The sequence below is a fragment of the Ranitomeya imitator genome, chromosome 8 (assembly GCF_032444005.1).
Source record: "Ranitomeya imitator isolate aRanImi1 chromosome 8, aRanImi1.pri, whole genome shotgun sequence".
Classification (NCBI taxonomy): Eukaryota; Metazoa; Chordata; class Amphibia; order Anura; family Dendrobatidae; genus Ranitomeya; species Ranitomeya imitator.
The window spans coordinates 129,985,847-130,007,040 of record NC_091289.1 but is presented as its reverse complement, the minus strand read 5'-3'; the positions used below and the strand labels follow the sequence as shown (position 1 = coordinate 130,007,040).

The following is a 21,194-nucleotide window of genomic DNA, read 5'->3' as shown; positions in this document are numbered from 1 at the left end:
GTGCTTTTATGTGCTAGGGGGGCTGTTTTCCTCTGTACTTGCCAGTCATCTTGTGAGCCACTGATGTCAGCTCCTGTGATCTTCTTAGTAATCACCTCCTGCCCTTCGTCTCCCATTCTCCCACTCAGTGATCATCTATTTAAACCTCGAGGAGAGTTTGCTGCAAATCCCAGCAAGTGCCATGCTAATCAATGCTGGGATTAAGCTGTCAGAATATGAAGAGTAATCAATACGCCGGCTCCGTCCCAGTAATGTGACATTCACACAAGCTGCTAGGAATCCCGTGAATAATTTACTGTTCTTTCTTGTTTCTTTTTTTTTTTTAATAGGGTGAAATAGGAGAACCCGGTCAAAAGGGAGGCAAGGGAGATAAAGGCGAGCAGGTGAGTGTGTAAATCTGCTTCACACGGGTCCAGACGAGTGTATGAAAACTCATCGGCTTTACCTCCAGTAAGGAAGGACTCAGACTTGTCATCTATCCATCCATATGACTTCTGGATGGCATCTGCTTTTAAATCCCAATAGTTAAAGACACTTACAAGACCCCATACACTTTTCTGTGTTAGTAATTTCAATGGATCCGTAATAAAACAGATACTATGCTGATTGTGACCACTTGGCATCCATTTTTTTTTTACACACCTATTGAGTATAATGGGTGAGTCTGAACCGAAAAATTGATCTTTATAGTGCACGCAACGAATTATGAACTGCTCTGTTCAATAACATTGGTATATGTGCTCGCCAATTTTAATATGAACAGGACACGTATGTAAAATGTGCTCATCTGAACCTGACCCAATGGTCTATCACAAGCAAAGCTGCAAACTAACACAAAAAGGCTATCAATGACTTCCTAGATCCATAGCCTCATAGTTCTCTGTTTAGTAATTGGCGCTGGTGGTTCTGTTCCAATATTTAACAATTTTTAGTTTATTAGTTTCTATTTTATGTTTTTTTTGTTTTAAAGCTACTTTTCTGATCCGAAGAGACCCAAAATAAAATAGGAAGAGGGTGACATGTCTTCTTTGACCTTACCCCAACACTTCTATCCCAAAGGCTAGATTCACAAATCTTAGTTTCGAGCATGGACAGTGATGTATGCACCATGATGTATGCACCGTGATGTATGCACCGTGATGTACGCACCATGATGTATGCACCGTGATGTACAGACCGTAATATACGGACCATGATGTACGGACCACGATATGCAGACTGTGATGTACGGGCCATGATGTATGCACCGTGATGTACGGACCATGATGTATGCACCGTGATGTATGAACTGTGATGTACGGACCATGATGTATGCACCGTGATGTACGGACTGTGATGTACGGACCATGATGTATACACCGTGATGTATGAACTGTGATGTACGGACCATGATGTATACACCGTGATGTACGGACTGTGATGTACGGATCATGATGTATGCACCGTGATGTACGGACTGTGATGTACGGACCATGATGTATACACCGTGATGTACGAACTGTGATGTACGGACCATGATGTATACACCGTGATGTACGGACTGTGATGTACGGATCATGATGTATGCACCGTGATGTACGGACTGTGATGTACGGATCATGATGTATACACCGTGATGTACGGACTGTGATGTACGGATCATGATGTATGCACCGTGATGTAAGGACTTTGATGTATGGACCATGATGTATACACCGTGATGTATGGACTGTGATGTATGGACCATGATGTATGCATCAGGATGTACGGACCGTGATGTATGGACTATGATGTAGGCATTGTGATGTACGGACCATGATGTATACACTGTGATATACGGACTGTGATGTACGGACCATGATGTATGCACCGTGATGTACGGACTGTGATGTACGGATCATGATGTATACACCGTGATGTACGGACTGTGATGTACGGATCATGATGTATGCACCGTGATGTAAGGACTTTGATGTATGGACCATGATGTATACACCGTGATGTATGGACTGTGATGTATGGACCATGATGTATGCATCAGGATGTACGGACCGTGATGTATGGACTATGATGTAGGCATTGTGATGTACGGACCATGATGTATACACTGTGATGTACGGACTGTGATGTATGGACCATGATGTATACACCGAGATGTACGGACTGTGATGTATGGACCATGATGTATACACCGAGATGTACGGACTGTGATGTATGGACCATGATGTATACACCGTGATGTACGGACTGTGATGTATGGACCATGATGTATACACCGTGATGTACGGACTGTGATGTACGGACCATGACGTATACACCGTGATGTACGGACTGTGATGTACGGACCATGATGTATACACCGTGATGTACGGACTGTGATGTATGGACCATGATGTATGCACCGTGATGTAAGGACTCTGATGTATGGACCATGATGTATACACCGTGATGTACGGACTGTGATGTATGGACCATGATTTATACACCGTGATGTACGGACTGTGATGTATGGACCATGATGTATACACCGTGATGTATGGACTGTGATGTATGGACCATGATGTATACACCGTGAGGTACAGACTGTGATGTATGGACCGTGATGTATACACCGTGATGTATGGACTGTGATGTATGGACCATGATGTATGCATCACGATGTACGGACCGTGATGTATGGACCATGATGTAGGCATTGTGATGTACGGACCATGATGTATACACCGTGATGTACAGACTGTGATGTACAGACTTTGATGTATGCATCGTGATGTATGGACTGTGATGTACAGACTATGATTTTATACACTGTGATGTACGGACTGTGATGTACAGACCATGATTTTATACACTGTGATGTACGGACTGTGATGTACAGACCATGATTTATACACTGTGATGTACGGACTGTGATGTACAGACCATGATTTATGCACTGTGATGTACGGACTGTGATGTACAGACCATGATTTATACACTGTGATGTACGGACTGTGATGTACAGACCATGATTTATACACTGTGATGTACAGACTGTGATGTACAGACCATGATTTATACACTGTGATGTACAGACTGTGATGTACAGACCATGATTTATACACTGTGATGTACGGACTGTGATGTACAGACCATGATTTTATACACTGTGATGTACGGACTGTGATGTACAGACCATGATTTTATACACTGTGATGTACGGACTGTGATGTACAGACCATGGTTTATACACTGTGATGTACGGACTGTGATGTACGGACCTTGACGTATGCACCATGATGTACGGACTGTGATGTACAGACCATGATTTATACACTGTGATGTACAGACTGTGATGTACAGACTTTGATGTATGCATCGTGATGTATGGACTGTGATGTACAGACCATGATTTTATACACTGTGATGTACAGACTGTGATGTACAGACCATGATTTTATACACTGTGATGTACGGACTGTGATGTACAGACCATGATTTATACACTGTGATGTACGGACTGTGATGTACGGACCTTGACGTATGCACCATGATGTACGGACTGCGATGTATGGAGCACGATGTATACACCGTGTTGTACGGAGTGTGATGTACAGACCATGATGTATACACCATGATGAACGGACTGTGATGTACGGACCATGATGTACGGACCGGCTGCGGATCTCCTGATCCAGATTCCACAGTCTCATGAAACTGTCGAGTTTGGATCAAGAGACCCAATCTAGTTCCTACTGGACTGCGAAATGTAGATTTGTGAAACCAGCTTTACATAAAAATGTCTCTTTTTATATTATAATTTATATTTGTGTGAAGACATCTAGCAAACTCAATTTTATTTCAGCCACAGCTAAAAACGCAACACGCTTGTAAAACCTAATTGCAATGGATTGTTATTTTCTGCAGTTCACCAAGCAAATATGGAGCCCTCTGGGCAGTATCTTCTTGACCACTGTAAGGTGAAAATTAATTGACTCTCATAACATTTATTTTTCTTTTCCTGTTTCTAGGGTCCTCCTGGACCAGCCGGTTTGCAAGGCCCAGTTGGAGCTCCAGGTCCAGCTGTAAGTCATTTAATCGTTATGTTTCACACAGTTAGGAAAAAAATGATATTTTGATGGAACTGAGGATTTGTGGAATATAGCACATTCCCATCTATTTCTCCATGTATGCTATGTATTATATCCCTGGGCAAAAATATCAAGAAATACACATAAGTGTAAAACGCTATAATGAGTATAAAATAATTAGCATAATTACCTAGATTAGATGGTCAGCTCCAGTAATATAATACCCGTAAAGGGGTACTTTGGACACCCCATCAATATCTGATCTATTGCAGTACCTCGCTCCCGGCAGTTGTTACTGGAGATGACGAGAACTTCTTGGATACTGTCTGAACACAATGAATACGGGGTGGATCTGCAATACCTGATCGCAGACACTATAGTTTTGACAGAGCTGCCGTGTTTCGGGGGCACCCAAGAACTTCTGACCACTGCCTGTAACAGCTGATCAGCTGGGGTCTCGCGCCCACACCAATCAGATTTTGATGGTCTATCCTTTAGTTACGCATGATCAGTATTGGGTCAGTATTTTACCTCAGGAGTGGAACAATTAGAGGAAAAGTATAATAGAAACACGTCACCACGTCTGTATTCATCACCCACTCCTGGTTTTGGCTTACACATACTGAGGTAAAATACTGAATATATGAACGTGGCCGAAGGATAGTCCATCAATTAAAAAAGTAGTGGCTAACCTCCATAATTTATAGTACTTTAACTTATGAGAAAGTTGTCAAAAACCTTTTGAACTTTTGTTAATGAATAAACCGTCAGAATATTCTCTAGCGAAGAGTTTCATGCTCTAACAGTAAAGAAGCCCTATCTATGATGATGTACAGTGGAACCTCCCTTATCACACAGTACACGTAGACCTAAGCATAGTTTACACACAATTCTCCAAATACTGGTGCTGGAGAAAATACGGGGCATAATCAGGAACTAAAATTCAAACATTTTATTTATAATTATTGTAAAACAAGAATACATGTAAAAATTCAAACGTAAGGATTAGAGAGAGGTAGATGGTAACAAAGTACACAAAGCGGAGACTTAGCAGCTTAAAGATACAATTATACCGAGTCTATAGAATGAGAAATCTACCTAAAAAAAAAAAATACTTGGGCTAAATCTACGGATAAAGTGCAATGTGCCACGTCCAGGTAAGATATTACAAGGCATGTGCCTACAAATGGAAAGTGCTGCAAAGTAATCACATTGGTGGCACTCTACTTACAATAGTGTGTGCCTGGCTTGTGGTACCCCAACTACCGCCCCCGACAGCGCCGTTTCGCTGGCTGGCTTCTTCCAAAGGGGGCATGTGGACCTAAGCATAGCAAAGAGTATTGGACTTAGGCCGGGGTCACACTTACTAGTGCAATGCGAGAAACTCGCAGGAGTCTGTTGCATCAATACCCGGCACTGCTGCCGACACTCGGGACCAGAGCATGCGGTTGTATGTATTTCTATGCAGCTGAACGCTCCGGTCTCGAGTGTCGGCGGCAGTGCCGGGTATTGATGTGAGAGACTCGTGCGACTTTCTCGTACTGCACTCGCAAGTGTGACCCCGGCCTTATATCTATAATCAGATCATATTAAAGGGTAGAAACTCTTACTCTTCTCTCCAGGGGTAGCTAAAATGGTTGCCATGCAAAATGGCTGATCCCCTATATACAAACCCTCTGACCCCACCTCTAACACCTCCTATCCCCCATGACCTAAACCTGGCTCCACCTATACCAAACTATTAACCCCCAATTGCAGCTCTATACACTCCCACGTTACCCTGTCATGTCGGCCTCCCTTGAAGGCTGGGGGCCCAGTACGGCCTCTCTATACTAAAATCTAAAATTTGGGATGAGTAAACTAAAACTACAGTCCATGAGATTTTGTTTCTCATGGATAACTGATGACTGAACATACACATGGTTCTTCAAATTATCATTCCATAGTCCATGCAGCCGTGTGATGAAACTATGACTATAGGAGACCTACAGTAGTAGTTTTCCATTTCCCATAGGTCAGATAAAGCTCTGTTCAATACTTGTTTGGTTTCTTGATATTTCTGATAAGACTTGTGTATTCCTATTTTTACAGGGATCTGATGGAGAACCCGGCCCAAGAGGTCAACAGGGAATGTTCGGGCAAAAGGGCGATGAAGGTGCTCGTGGATTCCCAGGTCCCCCTGGTCCAATCGGTCTTCAAGTGAGTATTGATGGCTGCAGACATTTCCACTATATCCTCCAAACACAACATCATGCCATATCTATTCATCCAGTCTTGTATTAGTATATGGTCTTCTTTATAATGCGTCCTCCATAAACCTTTACCTTATCCGCTGTCCTGAAATCTCTTATCGAAATGCAATCGTATAATATTTTATAGGAAGAATTAAAATAAAATATTAATACTATATATTAAGACAGACAGGTGCTGCAGTGCAGAGTATACAGAGGATGCCCACCCTGTTAAAAAAATACTGTGCCCCCTGGTATCCAGACAATCTGCTCAGCAAACAGAGAGCAGCGTGAATGTTTATGTATATATTCATTAGCAGTGAATGAGTGCTGGCATTTTTGGCATCTGATGAACATATTACAGGGACACCGGAGGTGCCCCATGCCCTTAGCAGATGAAATGTGTGCATGAAGAGATGGCACAGTCCAGATCTGTGGGCATCAGTCTGGCTTTGCCTCTGTCAGCAGTCTTGGCAGGCTGAATAAATGGGCCATCAGCTCAGTAATCAGTACGGTGCCAGCTGGCAGGGATTATTCATGAGCCACTGTGCTCCAAGCAGAGAGTGCAGAAAGTTACTGATGTTACAAATCCGGGCGAGGGAACGTGCAGGAGATACCGCTCCTCTATCAGTGGCTCATGTATCTACTGCACAGAGATGGACTCTCTAAGATGATCGCTATGAAGCACAGAAGACATTTCTGCAATGCTCTTAGCATAGAAAAAAAAATCTCAGTTTCTGGATATATGATTAAATATGCTGCTCTCTGCTCAGGATGGAGACATGCACACAGTGTTCTGTACATCCAGGAGTACAAGCAGGGACAGGCTGGCAGGGCATATGCCCAGAGGGTTGCCAACAAGTTAGGCTACTTTCACACTAGCGTTGGAATCTCCCCGTCGCAATGCGTCGGGGCGAGATTCCGACGCTAGCGTTTGCTGCATTGCACAATGGGTGCAGCGGATGCATTTTTCCGGCGCATCCGCTGCCCCATTGTAAGGTGCCGGGAGATGGGGGCGGAGTTCCGGCGGCGCATGCGCGGTCGGAAAATGCGGTCCGTCAGGAGAAAAAAACGTTACAAGTATGGTTTTTTTCTCCCGATGGTCCGCCAAAGCACGACGCATCCGTCGCAAGACGGATGCGAAGTGTGGCAATCCGTCGCAAATGCGTCGTCAATAGAAGTCTATGGGGAAAAAACGCATCCTGCAAGCACTTTTGCAGGATGCGTTTTTTCTGCAAAACGACGCATTGTGACAGATTTAAAAAAACGCTAGTGTGAAAGTAGCCTTAGGCTGCCTTGTCAGAGAACTAGAGGGCATAAATTATACCTTTTTGTATATAATGTGAAAGCTAAATGTTGCATTACATTACATGCATGGATTGTCTACTGAATCATATAGTTATAGTGCCTTGAAAAAATATTCATACCCCATGAACTTTTCTACATTTTTTCCTATTACACCTATAAGCTTAAATTATTTTATTGGGACTTTATTTCATATAACAACAGTAAGTTGCACTTTTTTATGAAGTGTAAAGGAAATGATGCAAGGTTTTCTAAATATTTTAAAAATATAAATCTGGAAATTGTGATGTATTCCGCTCCCCTGAGCCAATACTTCGCAGGACCACCTTTTGCTGCAATTACTGCTGCCAGTGTTTTGGGTTATATCTCTTCCAGCTTTGCACATCTAGAGGTGACATTTTTGCAAACTAGCTCTAGCCCAGCGAAAGTGGAGAGAGAGCATCTGTGAACAATCATTTGCAGAGTCTTCTCACAGATTTAGATCTGGACTGTGACTGGGCCATTCACACACATGAATATGCTTTGATCTAAACCATCCTTTGTAGCTCTTGTAGTATGTTTAGGGTCGTTGCCCTGCAGGAAGGTGAACCTACGCCCCAGTCTCAAGGCTTTTGCAGCCTCTAATAGGTCTTCCTCCAGGATTGTCCTGTATATAGTACCATTCAACTTCCCATCAACACTGACCAGCTGCTATGTCCCTGCTGAAGAAAAGAATCTCCACAGCATGATACTGTCACCACCATGTTTGATGGTGGGGATGGAGTTCTTAAGGTGATGTGCAGTTAGTTTTCTGCCTCACATAGTGTTCAGCATTTAGTCCAAAATGTTCTACTTTTGTGTATTCTGAACAGAGCACCTTCTTCCACATGCCATGAAAGGGAGACAGCTAGAATGTGGATGAAAATGCTCTGATAAGCAAAAGACTGGTGAAAATCCCCTATTTTGGTCAAGAACTGCAAGTTGGCAAAGGTCCTTGAACAAAATCTTGGTGTGGGCTTCCTCCAGTGTAACTTACATAACGTGCAGCTAAATTAATGTACATTATTTATTTAGTCGTGATTTTTAGGAAAATAAAAAGATACTTGAGAGCTTTCCTTCCATTGATATCCAATGTAACACCAAGGCACTAAATGAATTTCAGACTGTAAAAATATCCAACTCAAACAAAACCTCTGTGTTAGAAATCCAACACTTTCTTGCCACAGGTATGCAGTAGGCACTACATTGGATTTACATGCTGAATAACCCCGTACAATAAGGCTAATTTGGACGGGACTACCAACCATGGCTTCCGTGCTGAGTCTGCCTCAAGAATCGATATGACCCTTATTGTTTTTACAATGCAGATTTTAAATCCATGTGCAAAAACGTCATCACAGTATAAACCACAGAATGGTGTCCCATTAAAATGAAAAACAATAAATAAAATAAATTAATAAATAAATGGAAGAAGATTTGACACCGATTTCAATCTGTATGAAATTTCATTCATCTGAACATGCCCAGATTGCCCTTACCAAACCCTTGCCCTATCTATGGGCACAGCTGAATAACCCATCCATCTGATTGAAATCTGGTTTTCAATAAGTAGCTACAAAGACATCTGTCAGACGCTTATCTGCCACCACCTCCATATAATTTGCATGGAGGAATCTTTGTGGAATGTCATGAAGCCTGTGGGCCCCAATGCAAAATCTCCTACAGGATCACCAACTAATGCTACGTTCACATTTGGGTGTTGGGCGCAGCGTCATCGACGCAACCCAAAACGCACATACACAACACAGCGTTTTTTGACGCATGCGTTGTCCAAAAATAGAAAAGTACAGGAAATTTGACGCAGGGAAAACGCTACATGTAGCGTCGGGTGCGCACTGTCTGGTGCGCCCAAATGACGCATGCGCCGTACAACGCATGACAACGCATACCGGCGCATGTCCATGCGCCCCCATGTTAAAGATAGGGGCGCATGACGCATGCGTTGGTATCTGTCGATGACGCTGCCCCCAACAACGCAAATGTGAACGTAGGGTAAGACAGTTGTGTTTTCTCATATGGGCTGAAGGGACCTTATGTTTTCCCCTATGCTTCAAGGCCTGAGTGCGACAGTAACGCCTGCACCCACTATTGAAAATCTAAAACCACATTTCAGTAACAGTTTTTAAGTATTGTTGTATATTTTTATAAACTTACAATATCCACATCCCCTGAAGTTTTAGATTGTACATCGATTTTGGCCTAAGAATCCTGAGCTTTAAGGCAATGTAAGGTTTTTCTTAAGCACATCTTACAAATGTAATTTTGACTCTGTGATGAAGATAAACTTCGTTTTCTGCACAATGTACATTTACATTTTTAAATATAATTTCTTGCTGGTAGCGGCAGAGAAAAATGAATGATGTTCCTTTCTGGATTGCTAGTAGCAGCTTCGCATATCATCAGTCTGGCCCAGCAGGACATAAATTATTAACCATGCTCGCACTACAACTGCTGTGTACAGTTTTCATCATCCGTTTACAGCCGCCAACATCCTGCGGCCAACATGGCATTTGTATCCCTTAGCAGAACTAGAGTTGAAGGATTGATAGCTAAATATTGTAGAAGCGCAGCATGCAGCTCGCCACTTCACACTCAGGTGATATAAAAGGTTTACGTGAGGCCTGTGTTAACCTGTATATTTATTGCTCTGATTTTTGCCGTATTTCTGGAGGACGAGTGTGTATATAAGTTGGTCCGTTGCAACCTGCATCATTTTATTTCTGTTTTTCCATAAATATATATATATATACACAGTGTCTTGCGAAAGTATTCGCCCCCCTGGAACTTTTCAACCTATTCCCACATATCATGCTTCAAACATAAAAGTACCAAATGTAAATTTTTGGTGAAGAATAAACAACAAGTGGAAAACAATTGTGAAGTTGAACGAAATTTATTGGTTATTTTTAATTTTTGTGGAAATTCAAAAACTGAAAAGTGGGGCGTGCAATATTATTCATCCCCTTTACTTTCAGTGCAGCAAACTCACTCCAGAAGTTCATTGTGGATCTCTGAATGATCCAATATTGTCCTAAATGCCTAATGATGATAAATATAATCCTCCTGTGTGTAATCAAGTCTCCGTATAAACGCACCTGCTCTGTGATAGTCTCAGGGTTCTGTTTGAAGCACAGAGAGCATCATGAAGACCAAGGAACACAACAGGCAGGTCCATGATACTGTTGTGGAGAAGTTTAAAGCCAGATTTATATATATATTACAAAGAGTTTTGGCAAAGCCAGCTCACCGCTTTGAAGAAACAGGAATACATCCAACCTGTGGTAACAGTTCACACGGAAAGCAGATTGGGACAAATCCACACATGTAAAGAAAACAAGTTTTTTTCTTTATATATATATATATATATATATATATATATATATATATATATATATATATATATATATACTAGCTGAAGACCCCGGCGTTGCCCAGGCATAGTAAATAACTGTGGTTAGTTATAATACCTCACTTCTCTTATTTTCCCCCTCACATCTCTCATTTTCCCCCTCACATCTCTTATTTTCCTCCTCACTCCTCTCATTTTCCCCCTCACTCCTCTCATTTTCCCCCCTAACACATGTCATTTTGACCTCACACCTGTCATTTTCCCCTCAGTATATACCTGTATGTCATATCCCATGTATATAGTATATACCTGTGTGTCATCTCCTCCTGTATATAGTATATACCTGCATGTCATCTCCCCTGTATATAGTATATATTTGCATGTCATCTCCTGTATATAGCATATGCAGTACAGACCAAAAGTTTGGACAAACCTCATTTAAAGATTTTTCTGTATTTTCATGACTATGAAAATTGTAAATTCACACTGAAGGCATCAAAACTGTGAATTAACACATGTGGAATTATATACTTAACAAAAAAGTGTGAAACAACTGAAAATATGTCTTATATTCTAGGTTCTTCAAAGTAGCCACCTTTTGCTTTGATGACTGCTTTGCACACTCTTGGCATTCTCTTGATAACCGGAAATGGTCTTCCAACAATCTTGAAGGAGTTCCCAGAGATGCTTAGCACTTGTTGGCCCTATTGACTTCACTCTGCAGTCCAGCTCACCCCAAACCATCTCAATTGGGTTCAGGTCTGGTGACTGTGGAGGCCAGGTCATCTGGTGTAGCACCCCATCATTCTCCTTCTTGGTCAAATAGCCCTTACACAGCCTGGAAGTGTGTTTGGGGTCATTGTCCTGTTGAAAAATAAATGATGGTCCAACTAAATGCAAACCGGATGGAATAGCATGCTGCTGCAAGATGTTGTGGTAGCCATGCTGGTTCAGTATGCCTTCAATTTTGAATAAATCTCCAACAGTGTCACCAGCAATGCACCCCCACACCATCACACCTCCTCCTCCATGCTTCACGGTGGGAACCAGGCATATAGAGTCCATCCATTCACCTTTTCTGCGTCGCACAAAAACATGGTTGTTGGAACAAAAGATCTCAAATTTGGACTCATCAGACCAAAGCACAGATTTCCACTGGTCTAATGTCCATTCCTTGTGTTCTTAAGCCCAAACAAGTCTCTTCTGCTTGTTGCCTGTCCTTAGCAGTGGTTTCCTTGCAAAGTCTCCTCTTAACAGTTGCTGTAGAGATGTGTCTGCTACTAGAACTCTGTGTGGCATTGACCTGGTCTCTAATCTAAGTTGCTGTTAACCTGCAATTTCTGAGGCTGGTGACTCAGATAAACTTATCCTCAGAAGCAGAGGTGACTCTTGGTCTTCCTTTCCTGGGGCGGTCTTCATGTGAGCCAGTTACTTTGTAGCGCTTGATGGTTTTTGCAACTGCACTTGGGGACACTTTCAAAGTTTTCCCAATTTTTCGGACTGACTGACATTCATTTCTTAAAGTAATGATAGCCACTCGTTTTTCTTTGCTTAGCTGCTTTTTTCTTGCCATAAAACAAATTCTAACAGTTTATTCAGTAGGACTATCAGCTGTGTATCCACCAGACGTCTGCACAACACAACTGATGGTCCCAACACCATTTATAAGGCAAGAAATCCTACTTATTAAACCTGACAGGGCACACCTGTGAAGTGAAAACCATTTCCGGTGGCTACCTCTTGAAGCTCATCAAAAGAATGCCAAGAGTGTGCAAAGCAGTCATCAAAGCAAAAGGTGGCTACTTTGAAGAACCTAGAATATAAGACATATTTTCAGTTGCTTCACACTTTTTTGTTAAGTATATAATTCCACATGTGTTAATTCATAGTTTTGATGCCTTCAGTGTGAATGTACAATTTTCATAGTCATGAAAATACAGAATAATCTTTAAATGAGAAGGTGTGTCCAAACTTTTGGTCTGTACTGTACCTGTATGTCATCTCCCCTGTATATAGTATATACCGGTATGTCATCTCCTCCTGTATATGGTATATACCTATATGTCACCTCCTCCTGTATATAGAGTATACCTGTTTGTCATCTCCTCCTGTATATAGTATATATCTGTATGTCCTCTCCTCCTGTATATATTATGTACCTGTGTGTCATCTCCTCCTGTATATAGTGTATACCTGTATGTCATCTCCCCTGTATATTGTATGTACCTGTGTCATCTGCTCCTGTATATAGTATATACCTGTATGTCTCCCCTGTATAGGGTACATACCTGTATGTCATCTCTACCTGTATATATTTTATACCTGCTGTATGTCATCTCCCCCTGTATATACTATATACATCTATGTCATCTCTACCTGTATATAGTATATACCTGTTGTATGTCATCTCCTCCTGTATATGGTATATACCTGTGTGTCATCTCCTACTCATGGTTTTGGCTTATAAACACTGAGGTAAAATACTGACCAAATACTGAACGTGTGAATGTGGCCTTATACACAGCCTCCACCTGCAGCACCACACTCTTCTCTATACACAGGCTCATACTGCAGCAGCACCTTTTTTCTCTCATTTTCCCCCTGACATCTCTCATTTTTCCCTAACATCTCTCATTTTGCCCCTCAGTTCTTTATCAATGAGGCTCCTCCCTTTCAATTGACATCATGCCTCAAAGGAGCAACTACATTCTAGATACGACGGAGCTGGATGTGGCTTGTGCCTGCTATGCGAAGTGGGTGCGGCTCGATACACACACACACATACACTCAACTTTACAGTATATAATGTATATATATATATATATATATATATATATATATACACTGTACATCTATGATGGACCTCTGAACTGGACTTACATTCTAGAGTTCGACATTTCTGCTTCTATTTTGATATTTTGATAAAAATAATATATATATATATATATATATATATATATATATACACAGTAAATGTGTGTGTATATATGTATATATTTTTTTTTTGATCAAAATATCAAAATAGAAGCAGAAATGTCGAACTCTAGAATGTAAGTCCAGATCAGAGGTTTATCATAGATGTACAGTATATATTTATATATATATATATATATATATATATATATATACTGTATTATCCAAAAATGTCAGCTTTCCCTACAGTATGTGAAAAAATACACGAATAGCACTAATTGCTATCGGATATGTACTAATAAAGGAATCTTATTTGTTCACAATCTGGAGGAGCGCCTCCATTTTTTGGACTATACAGTATATGCAAATCTAAAATAAGTGCTGGTGTTAGTAAATAAAGAAACCTTACTTTTTCACCATTTGGATGTGCTGCCTCCTTTTTTTGGATGTTTTTGTTTCTTTTGGGGAAGTTGTGCACCCATTTAGACAGTGCACCTGTTATTCTGGATATGGAAGACCAAAATTTTCTTCGACTCTCCATGCATACTTGGCTTAGTCATGCATACATGTGTGCTCACTGGGAGATAAGTTGCTGGCAGACTCCTTTGGTGGTGGCATATATACCCGGAGGACCAAAGGATTGGTCATGTTGAAATCAAACTGTTCACTCCTTATTTTCCTTGACATCTGGTGCTATGCTTTAGATCGTTGTCTAAGTTTGACATTCATCAAATGTGTATGGCCATCCTTAATCTTCAATCATGTTGCTGCTTTATGCAATGGCCATCCTAAAACTTGCACTGTATAATCAACAGTTATAAGGTATGATCACAGTCATTCTAAATGAAAACCGTGCTGAAACATCTTCATATGATAACTGAAACACTAAAAACCTGCAAAGAATATGGTCTGCTCTTGAGAGACAATACTGATTGAAGAACAATGTTTCTGTGTTTTTCCTTATTTCAGGGTCTACCTGGACCACCAGGTGAAAAGGGAGAAAATGGTGATGTTGGTCCAATGGTAAGAAACATTATGTACTGTACATATGTACAATATGCGATGTTTGCCTTTACTTAGGAAACAATGTCCCCCCTATCTGTATGTCTCTATCGAATGGTGGTGTCATAAACAGATTTAATTCTCTGATTCTTTTGACAGGGTCCACCTGGTCCTCCTGGTCCTAGAGGTCCTCAAGGTCCTAATGGTGCAGATGTAAGTATTTGGCATTGTAGGGATTCAGGATTTCCTAAGAAAAACATTGTCATTCTTACTGACTTATCGGACTTTAAATCTTTCTTTAGGGTCCGCAAGGTCCACCCGGGTCTATTGGCTCTCTTGGTGGTGTTGGTGAGAAGGTAGGTGAAAATAAAACTTTTTTTCTTCCTTTTCATTAACGTTGCTGTGTAAGAGTTTATACACATCATGTTAGATTTAGTAAAGAAATGTAAACCTCTAAGGAGGAAAGTTACTATTGCCTATAGGTAAATGCTGTCCCTCTTCGGGCTGTCCCTTAATCCTGGTCCAAAACACATACACAATAAATTTAAGGTTGGTAAAAGCATCAATCTGACAAATATTATAGAGTGTAATGTTCATTCTATCAGAATATTAGAACATTGCCAAACAAACAACATATTTATTTAGTTTACTTGATAACATAGCCCCATTAATGTCCACAATGATTTACCGACATAATCATCACTGTCCTCATATGGGCTCACAATCTAAATTCCCTATCAGTATGTCTTTGGAGTGTGTGAGGAAACCCAGGCAAACACGGGGAGAGCATACAAACTCCTGGAAGATGTTGTCCTAAGTGAGATTTGTACCCAGGACTCCAGCACTGCAAGGCTACAGTTAGGGATGGACATACCATTGATGCAATAAATGTAGCTGCACAGGGGCTCCTGAAGTAAGGGGGCCACTACAGCCTCCAAAGCAAGAAGAATTGTGCATTATGATGAGTGATTGGATTGTAAAAGGCCCATGGTGTTCTTGCATAGTGGCCCTCTTCTGTCTGTGTCCGCTCCAAGTTACAGTGTTAACCACTGAGCCACAAGTAGGAAAAATATATGTATAAATTTGGAATTCAGCTCACTTTTCAAAAGCTTTAATGGCCAATAAGAAATCAAATATATCAAAATGTAAATTAAATGTATAAACCTTTGGTGAAGACAGTCCATGGTCAGGGTGTGGGGTACAGAGTGTAGGAAATAAATGAGAAAAAGTCAGTTGGGTCTGAGCTCCAGGACCAGGAAGAAATAAAATGTAACGTTTACTCTGTCATTAAAAACATAATGTACAGAGGACAAATAAATGTTTAAAAAGATTAGGATCCGTAAGCTTACGTCGCATTTCAGCAACTCTTATTCATGAGCCGCTGTGCTGCCCATGGAGGTTTTATTAATGCATCTCATGCAATGATGTGGTCTAGTGTATAAAAAGCTAAAAGCAATCATAAATCACTAGGAAGTCCCTGGAATTTGGTTGGTATGGTAGGATGACCACACTTGACTCAGTATGGTAGAATAACCACGCTTGACTTGGTATGGTAGGATGACCACACTTGACTTAGTATGGTAGGATAACCATGCTGGACTTGGTATAGTAGGATGACCATGCTTGACTTGGTATGGTAGGATGGCCACGCTTGACTTGGCATGGTAGGATGACCACGCTTGACTTGGTATGGTAGGATGACAACGCTTGTCTTGGTATGGTAGGATGACCACGCTTGACTTGGCATGGTAGGATGACCACGCTTGACTTGGTATGGTAGGATGACAACGCTTGTCTTGGTATGGTAGGATGACAACGCTTGTCTTGGTATGATAGGATGACCACGCTTGACTTGGTTTGGTAGGATGACCACGCTTGACTTGCTTTGGTAAGATGACCATGCTTGACTTACATGTTCCCACCCCATGTGTTACAAAAAATTTACAAGAGAAAATGCCCTGTAGTCCAGTCCACACACCTATAGATTACTGCCTATTTCACTTTTATGCCGTCTCTTGAATATACATATTTATCGTGATTAGTGACTTCAGTATCTACTAAAGTAAACGTGATCGCATCATCTTTTGGAGGAAATGTACATATATTGTATCCCCAAAGTACCATGCCAGAAACGTTGCAGAGCAGACTAGCTCTTACATATTTATTTGCCAGGGAAACATCAGTGCCAAAAACATATGGAAGTATGCAAGAATACCAAGTTTCAAATGAATGGACATTAGTATTATTACAAGACTGCATTATAAAAGAAATCCATTTTTGTGCTTCTCTGTACCTTGTGATATGGGAACATTGTGTCTCCAGAGTGTTCTCCACCTCTCCAGACTTCCCATACATTAGAAGGATTGTGCCTGCAGTGTTTGCATACAGACGTATTGTATAATAATAGCTGTCATCTTAAATCAGACAAATGCAGGCTTGTGTTCCTAAGGAAGCGCGCAGTCCTATCAGGCAGACGCTCTGCGGGTTTATCATCTCCAAGTAGAAATATTTTTTATGGATTGTTTTTGTGTAGACTAAAATCGAAGTGGTGATGAAATCTTTATTTTTACGTTTCCTGCGCAGCCTTTATCCTCAGAAGCATTACAATGCATGTTCACGTCAGCTACTCGACAACAATTCGGATATGTTGAGCTATTGGGACAGCGGTGAACAGTTTTGTTATTGCATTAAATGATGAACATTTTTCTGTACTGCTAGAATCCTATTACCAAGGGCTGGTTTTCTACCCATTAATATACATTTATGTTAACCCATGACTGGGAAGCCAACAACATCAGCTTTTACTAAACTCTCTACTTAAGATTGAGCATACCTTACTTACCGAAGGCAGTCAAAAACACTCAATGCAAACATATTAATTACTAACGTATAATTAATACTTATGTGCTGCTATCTTGGCTCCAGCTAGATAGCAGCAACCTTCAAGATGTTATGTGGACCATAAATACTGTACCAGCAGTATAGTGCCACGTTTAGACAGGTCTAACAAATAAAAGAAGAGAAAACCATGTTACTAAAGCTAAAAGTGGTGGTTTATCAAAAGATCTACTGACTGTTTTAAGGGAAAATTGGATGAATTTTATACCTAGCAAGTGACCATTCATGGAATTTAGGTTTTGCAGTGCTCCATACTTGGCCTGATTCATTTCATTTCTGCTTCATTCTCACAAATTCCTAGACCTGAGTAACCCTAAAAGAAAGTTGTAGATCGGAACCTTAAATAGTTTGCCATAGATATGGGTCCGAATACAAAAAAAATAAGCTGACCATAAAATAAGTCGCTGCTTAGACACTTAGCAATGACCTGTGACCTGCGGGGAACTTGGCAGCAAGTGGACACTTTTCCTGAATCTCTACCATCTTGCCATTTACAATCAGTGAGTAGAAAAAAGAAAAGAAGCAGCGGTGCTCATCTAAGGTAGTGGGTCTAGATTGGAGTCTGTACATACAAAGATGAGGTGGTTTTACCCTCACCGGACTTCAAGTTGTGCATCAATGAGCCAACGCCACAGTTTTATCCATTTCTTTGAGTACTGATTATTGCAGCTCCACCTCCGGCAACTTGGTCATGGTAATGATAAGAGATCAGGAATAATAAAAAAAAAAAACTACAAAGATATAGGATAAGTCACAAGGGACTGGGAGAAGTTGGACAGACGAAGGTTCTACATGGGAAGCCTCTTCTATTTTCTCCTTTACAAAGTGGTAAAAATGGGTTTACTATCCCCTCTGAACAGGATCATGTATCGGCATTCACAGACTATTGCTGGGAAGAGAATGAATAAACTAAATGATTTATTTCATTAACAGAAGGTAGAATCAATACGTGAGCACAGTAGACAACATTAACACCTGATACATAACTGCTAAACAGGTGTAATAAGAGCATAAAATGAAATGCACAGATATTATATTAAAAAGCCCAATTCTACAAACATTATAAAATAATTAATTGAGTAAATTGGCATTATGATATTGATTGTAAGACTGGGTTCAGAAGGCCTTACTGAAACTTCAACCAGTCAGAACTGCAAATTGCAGATATGTCTGGTTCTATCGAATCAATGTCATACAAACTGAGAACATGATATAACCAAATAAGTCAACAAGTCCATATGCCAAAAACCAGGCTTAGTTACAAAAATGGAGCCCTCCTAAGATGGCAATTGCCTGGCCCTGTGTTTAGCTCAATGTGCTCAGCTCTGTATCGGACGAGTACATGTGCCGCCTACCATTTACATGCATTAGCCTGATCCATAAATCAGAATTAGGGCTCCCTCACACTAGCATATAACTCGGACGAGTACCATGCAGTGTTTTATCGGCTAGCATTTGGTCAATATCCCAATATGGGTAGTGCAGATCTGCATTTTGTCTCATGCCAATTCAGGCATGAGAAAAAAATCTCAGCTTGCTGCGAGTGGCTCAGAAAATCAGATCATAGACTTGTACTGCACTTGGATGTCATCTCAGTACAGTCCAATTAATGCAGACACAGACAATGGAGAAGATGGATAAATTAAGTTCTCCATCTTCTCCGCATCGGTGCTGTGATTCTCTTTTGAGAGAATTGGATTGTACTAAGGTGAAACTTGGAACAAACTCTGATTAGAGTTAAGCTGATTGTCATTAGCACAACCAAGCTGATTCTCTTCCGTGAGAGAATCAATGCTTGTTTGACCCCGATGTAAAGTAATGCACACTGCATTTTTTTCCATGTGGATCATTGGTCCACATGGAAAATCGGCCATGGTCACTAGCAAATATGGCTATAATGGGTGTGTGTGCTCTCCCATATAATATGCATGTCTGAATGGGCCCTGAGGTTAATATTGACATGAGCATGAGCAATTTTATTTAGTTGTTTCCAAAACATTGCATGTATGTCAATATAATAAGAACCATAGACCCAAAGATAAATACAATGTACAAATGTATAAATATACAGTGGCATGTAAAATTTTGTGCACCCCTGGTCAAAATTACAGGTATTGTGAACCAGGGCTGCCACCGGGAGTTTTAGGACCCCATACTGGCAACATTTTTGGGCCCCCTAGAGACTCTGCCCAAGCTTCACCCCAGCTACGACTCCACCCCTCGAACATTCCACTGTCCAACTGCCCACTCTTGGAAAAACTTCACTTCTGCACCATATCCTCACCAATCACACATTAACAGTTCTCAAGAACACAACATTAGATATATAGCCAGAAACTTTTGTTTTGGCCAAAAGATTTTTTAAGCTGCCATCACAACAAGGTAGACTCTTTTGGCCGGTCCCTACTCTACTCTAACTGTTGTGAATTCTGTGGCTGAGTTTACTTCTGTGGTCACAAGTGGTATTGCAGTCTCTGGGCTTCCTCCCTCAGGTGTTTTGGTGAGCTCGTTGGCTGCCTTGCTATTTAGCTCCACCTGAGTCTGTCTTCCTTGCTCCTTGTCAATGTTCCAGTGTTGGATCTGAGCTACTGCATCTTTCCTTGGGCCTGCTGCTCTGCTAGATAAGTGCTTCTAGTTTGTTTTCTGTTTTTTCTGTCCAGCTTGCTATTAACTTTTGCTGGAAGCTCTGAGAAGCAAAGGGGTGCACCGCCGTGCTGTTAGTTCGGCACGGTGGGTCTTTTTGCCCCTTTGCGTGGTTTTCGTTTTAGGGTTTTTTGTAGACTGCATAGTTCTCTTTGCTATCCTCGCTCTGTCTAGAATATCGGGCCTCACTTTGCTGAATCTATTTCATTCCTACGTTTGTCTTTTCATCTTGCTAACAGTCATTATATGTGGGAGGCTGCCTATTCCTTTGGGGTATTTCTCTGAGGTAAGTCAGGCTTGTATTTCTATCTTCAGGCTAGTCAGCTCCTCAGGCAGTGCCGAGTTGCATAGGTAGTGATAGGCGCAATCCACTACTGCTTATAGTTGTGTGAGGATAGATCAGGTACTGCAGTCTACAGAGATTCCACGTCTCAGAGCTCGTCCTATTGTTTTTGGTTATTGCCAGATCTCTGTATGTGCGCTGATTACTGCACGCTGTGTTGCCTGATTGCCAGCCATAACAGTACAAGGAGCCACACCAATGATTCCCAATAGAGGGAAAAAAGAAATCCTGACATCATTTTTTTTTCTTAGCTCTGTCTTCAGTCTTTTTTTTCCCCTAGACATTAGAGTGCTTCAGGACACAGCTGTGGACATGGATATTCAGGCTCTGTGCTCCTCAATGGATAATCTCGTTGTAAATGTACAAAAGATTCAAGATACTATTGATCAGAAATCGATGCTAGAACCAAGAATTCCGATTCC

At 41.1% G+C, this 21,194-nt stretch overlaps 1 protein-coding gene across 1 annotated transcript in view; it reads left to right on the top strand.

Moving 5' to 3' along the window:
- The window catches only part of COL11A1 (collagen type XI alpha 1 chain), a 301,659-nt gene that overhangs the window by 236,252 nt on the left and 44,213 nt on the right, over positions 1-21,194 (top strand). Inside the window, exons 44-49 of the mRNA XM_069737373.1 lie at positions 330-383; positions 3,990-4,043; positions 6,141-6,248; positions 14,856-14,909; positions 15,048-15,101; positions 15,191-15,244. Of these exons, the coding sequence (XP_069593474.1) occupies positions 330-383; positions 3,990-4,043; positions 6,141-6,248; positions 14,856-14,909; positions 15,048-15,101; positions 15,191-15,244 (378 nt within the window). The remainder of the gene's footprint in view (positions 1-329; positions 384-3,989; positions 4,044-6,140; positions 6,249-14,855; positions 14,910-15,047; positions 15,102-15,190; positions 15,245-21,194) is intronic.